The 5577-nt window shown below is 39.6% G+C and overlaps 1 protein-coding gene across 1 annotated transcript; it reads left to right on the forward strand.

Moving 5' to 3' along the window:
• Positions 1-1861: 1861 nt before the first annotated feature.
• On the forward strand, positions 1862-5240 carry LOC113279482. Its single transcript, XM_026528176.1, has 5 exons — positions 1862-2884; positions 2976-3219; positions 3381-3734; positions 4152-4570; positions 4854-5240. Exons 1-5 carry the CDS (start codon positions 1862-1864, stop codon positions 5238-5240), a joined length of 2427 nt encoding a protein of 808 aa, XP_026383961.1.
• The last annotated feature ends 337 nt before the right edge of the window (positions 5241-5577 follow it).

Here is a 5577-nt window from a genome sequence, read left to right on the forward strand (position 1 = left end):
AGATTGGCTCGCGGTATTGGTAAGCCAGTTTGTGTTGATCCAAGAACTCTAAGGAAGGAATATGGGTACTTTGCTGCGGTTCTAGTTGATATTGATTTTTCAAAACCTTTTGAGAGTATTGTTATTGATGATGAAGATTTTCCTGATGGTTTTTTACCTTGATTATGAGATACTGAACATGCCTGATTTCTGTGAGCATTGTAAATCTATTGGTCATAGTGGGGATGATTGTCGTTCCAAGAAGTCTAAGGACTTGAAGAAGAAATTGGATGTTGAAACTGATCCTGAGAAGAAAGCGTCTATCCAAAAGGAGATAGACGAGCTAAAGAATGTTTGGGATATGAGGAAGTATAGAAAGGAAGATCCACCGGTTGTAAATCCTCCAAAAAATCCAACTGGCAAAGGTGTGGATAATATCAACCAGTCGGATGATGGTGAAAATTCTAATGACCTTGTGATTGCTGGTGTGAAGTTTGCTGGGGTGCATACGCACTTTCCCAGCCCATCTACAAGTTCTAATGTTGATGATACAGTTCGTAATGAGGAGATTGGACAAAGTACTTTGCCTGAGGAACGATCTGCTAATCAAGCAAGTAACAATGCTAATGAACCAATTCATATTACACATGAAGATGAGGATGACGCTATTACTTCAGATTCTAGTAATCTAAATAAGGAGGAGGAAGAACTATTTGCTTTTTACGAAGAACAAAGACAAATTGCAAATCGTTTGGCAAAAGAAGCGGATTTGGCAAAGATGGAACAGGATTTAGCTTTAACAAAGCTACAGAATGCTCTAAGACTAATCATGGAAAAGAAGAAACAAGCCGAAGAGCAAGCTGACAGACAAGCTGCATCGCATGCTGCTACGCTTCTTGCCACGCAAGCTGCAATGCAACAACCTGCCACGCCAGCTGACACGGATGCTGCCATGCATGGTTCAGTTGTGCCCGACGTTGAAGCTATTGCAACATGGGAATTTCCTACTATGTATATCATGGAGCAAGTTGAAGGTGATGGTTTTAGCTCTCCTGCTAAAAAAACTAAAAAGAATGCGCCAGCAAACACAACGGAGCCTCTTGAGACCTCCCACATGTTTGATATTGGCACCGAGGAGAATGAGGAGGAAGAAGAAACCATTGTTATGGAGAATCATCCTAGTACTCTACAATCATCGAGTACTACTAATACTGTTGAAGATGAAACAAGGGATTTAGAGAATGCTTTGCAAGAGCAGTGGGAACGTGAGAAGAAGGATCAAGCTAAAAATAAAAAGAACACAAACCCAAAAGCTACTAAAAAGAAGCCTGTCATTGTGCCTAATGTTAGCCAAGTTACTACTCGAGGGGGAAAAAACTCAAACAGGGGTTCGGCAAGCCCTCCGAAGGATAGAGTTAAATAATGCGTGTCTTTTACTGGAATACTCAAGGCTTGGATAAGGATGGTGCAAGGGCCAAGTTGGAAGAGCTTTATCACTTGCATAAGCCTGACATAATTTGTATTGCGGAACCGCAGGTTTTTTTGCACTACGCGTTTTGTTAGGAAGTTAATAATGTTTGATTTTTGTGAAGATGTTATTAATAATGAGGTTGATGGTGAAAAGGGTAACATTTGGGTCTTGTGGTGAAATTCTCTGGTCAGGACAGATGTGCTGTCCTCTTCAAAACAAGCTATCACTTTGAATTTTTCTGGAGATTTTTTCACGACAGTTCATGCTTCTTGTGATACGGTGGCAAGGAGAAGACTTTAGCGGCAATTGGGGCTTGATTTTATATCTATTCCTTGGTTGGTGTTGGGGGATTTTAATTGCGTTTTGCGCTTGGATGAGAAGAAGGGTGGTAGGCCGATTAAAGAAATTTATATGAATGAGTTTCGAAGCTGGATTTCTGACAATGGTTTGGTTGAAGCTGATGCTATTGGAAAAAAGTATACTTGGACCAATTGCGGGAGTGGTTTGCAAAGAATTGTCTCTAAGCATGATAGAGCGATTGTTAATGAAGCTTGGTATGATAAATATGCAAATCGTAGGTGTAAGGCTTTGCCTAGGATTTGTTCGGATCATTCTCCTCTTTTTGGGTTTGCTTTTGAAAATCCAAGGCCTAGCCGAGTGCCATTTAGAATTCAAAAGATGTGGCTTTCACATCCTATTTTTATGCAATTGGTGGAAGAAAATTGGAAGATGCCTCTTGAGGGTGCGCCTCCTTTTGTGTTTACTTCTAAATTGAAAAGATTAAAGGAGGCCTTGAAGATTTGGAATAGAACGGTGTTTGGTGATGTTCAATTTCGTTTAAGACAAGTTGAACTAAGATTTGAAGTTGAGAGTTATCTGCTAGATTATGATCATAGGAATGAATTACAATTTGTGAAGGTTGCGGATGCTAAAAAGGTTGTTGATGATGTGCGTACGGAGTTGGCAGTTATGCTTAAAATGAAATCCAGAGTTACTTGGTTGGAGGATGGTGACCAAAACACTCGATTTTTCCATAATAGCATTCGCATGAGGAGGAGCCAAAATACAATCTCTGAACTGAAAGTTTCTTCTAACTCTACTTTGTTTTTGCAGGATGAGATTAATGATTACATTGTTAATCATTATCAAGCAAAATTCAACGGTGGTGAAGTTGACATTGATTCAAAGCTTTTCGATACTGAGCATGAAAGCATTTCATCTGCTGAAAGTGCTTTTATGGATGCTATTCCTTCTTTGGATGAAGTTAAGGCTGCAGTTTTCGACTTAGGCGCGGATTCGGCACCTGGCCCTGACGGTTTTACAAGTTCTTTCTATAGACATTGCTGGAATATTATTTCTAGAGATCTTTTTAATGACATTGCAAACTGTTGGGCGATGCGAAAAATTCCCAATGGCATTTACTCTAGTTTTATTGTTCTAATCCCAAAAAATAATAAATCTGATGCTATAAAAGATTATAGGCCAATTGGTAAAGTAACTTTTTTTTTTCAAAATCATTACAAAGATTATGGCTACCAGACTTGGTACTGTGCTTAACAAGTTGATTTTTGAGGAGAAAGTGGCGTTTATGAAGGGTCGGAATATTCATGAAAATATAGCTTTGGCGTCGGAATTGATCAATGAGTTCAGCACGGAAATGAAGCATGAAAATGTTGAACTCAAACTGGATATTTCCCAAGCCTTTGATACTGTCAGTTGGGATTTCATAGTTGAAGTTTTTCGTCAATATGGCTTTTCCGAGACCTGGTGTAAGTGGCTTCTTAATATTCTAAGTTTTGCTCGGATTTCTGTAATGATTAAGGTTTCTTTAGTATTTCTAGAGGTTCGCGGCAAGGTGATCCCCTATCACCTTTGATTTTTGTTCTTATTGAGGATGTCTTAAGTTGTAATCTCTCTAAGATGTTTGCAGCTCGTAGTATGCACACTATGGTCAGTAAGAAAGGTGTGGCGCCTACACATTTTGTCTTTGCGGATGATATTCTTATTTTCTGTAGAGGCAATCTTCATAGCCTGCAGAATTTGAAGGATATGCTCGGGATGTATCAACGAGCTTCTGGCCAGTGCGTGAGTTATGCCAAAAGCAAGTTTTACTATGGTGGTGATAGAGGTTCTCGCGCGATTGCTATTTCAAATTATTTAGGCATGGAAAGATCTTTATTCCCTGATAAATATTTGGGAATTCAATTGAAGCCTGGCATTGTTCGACATATTCATGTTCGTCAAGTAGTAGAGAAGATTATGGACAAGTTGTCTGGTTGGAAGGGTGAGCTTTTATTTTTTCAAGCTAGGCTAGTTTTGATAAAATCGGTGATTTCAAGCTATGTTATTCATTCCATGGAGGTGTATAAGTTACCATGTACGGTTATTAAACAGGTTGAGAGGACCATTCGAAATTTTCTTTGGTCTAGTGATGCTGAGGCCACCTTCACGCTTTGAACAACACAAATTATCATAAAAAACCGTAAATACTTTACAGTTTTTTATGATAATTTGTGTTGTTCAAAGCGTGAAGGTGGCCTTGGTATTCGAAAGCTTTTGGATGTTAACAAGGCAATGCTTATGTAGTTGTGGGTTTCTATTAGGGACTCAGATAAAACTTGGGCCAGATTCTTGAGGGCGAAGTACTTCAAAACAAATGGCAACCTGATTGACTATAAGCTTGGTTCTTCGGTTTTTCCAGGAATCAGATTGGTTTACAATTTTGTTCAGAGACATACCCGCTCAATTATTGGTAATGGTGCTAATACTTCCCTATTTTTTGATAATTGGTGTGGTGATTTTTCGATTTTGGAGAGGCTTGGAATCACTTCCAAAGGCCCTAATGATTTTAAGGCCAAGGTTAGTGATATTATTGTTGAGGGTGCTTGGGTCATTCCTCAAAGAACAAGAAATTTGATGTTGCGTTGCAACATTGATGTTGATAATTTACCTCTTATTGCTGGTGGTGAAGACTACAAGATTTGGGATTTGGATAGCAAGGGCGTTTTTTCAGTTAAGTCTGCAAAGGCTGCTATTAAGGCGCCAACTGAAGTTCTGCCTATTGGGACTTTGTTCACTAGGAAAGTTGTGCATCCTACTTTGAGTGTACAATATTGGAAGGTATGGGCAAAACAATGTTGTGCAACTGAAGAAGAATGGTGAGAAGACTGGTAGGAGCATGCCTACTATGTGCCGTCTGTGCAGGAAGAACGGTGAGACTATGAGTCATATCACTTGGCATTGCAGAATTGTTAAGCGGATTTGGGCTTGGGCGGATGGAATTTTTAAACTGAAGCCAAATGAAGATCTTGTGGCCTCTTATAAGGCTGCAAAGGGCCGCAACAGGATGATCAAGGATCTGTGGCTTGTTGCTAATCTTGCAATTGTCACATAATTATGGAAGCTGCGGAATAAGGTTTATTTGGAAGATATTGCGGTTCATTGGCTCGGCTTTAAAGGGAGAGTTTATCAGATAATTCGTGATAACTCAATTCGGATGAAGGGTCATGTGTATAACAATTTGGATGACTTGCGCATTTTGAACTATTTCAAGGTGCGACATAGAGCTTGTAAAATATCCACTCTAGTTGAGGTTAGTTGGTCTTCTCTTAACCCAGGTGAAATTATGATTTGTTGTGATGGTGCATCACTTGGAAATCCAGGACAAGCTGGTTCTGGTGTTACTTTCCGTGATTCCAACTCGGCTGTGCTTGGCGTCCTTAGTGTCGGTCTTGGCTGGCAGAAAACTTTTATGCGGAAGTATGTGCTGTTATTTATGGTGCGATGCTAGCCAAAAGATAGGGTGTCAAAAACCTTTGTATTCGGTCAGATTCGATGAGTTGCATCCAAGCGTTTCAAAAAGGTGAATTGCCTTGGCAACTAATGCAGAAGTGGAGAATGGCGAAGAGCTTCTATACCAATATACGCTATATTCATAGCTATAGGGAAGTTAATTTTTCAGCTGATGCTTTGGCCAAGCAAGCATGTTTGCTGGCTGAAGATATTTTTGAGTTTTATAAGGGTGGGCCAGGTTTCATTCTTTCTGTAGAATGGCCTGGAGAGGTGTATTTTCGTTTCAAATAGGTCTTTTATTAATGATGGCTTCACGACTATGCGCTAGTAAGACC

Source organism: Papaver somniferum, chromosome 5, assembly GCF_003573695.1.
Source record: "Papaver somniferum cultivar HN1 chromosome 5, ASM357369v1, whole genome shotgun sequence".
Classification (NCBI taxonomy): domain Eukaryota; kingdom Viridiplantae; phylum Streptophyta; class Magnoliopsida; order Ranunculales; family Papaveraceae; genus Papaver; species Papaver somniferum.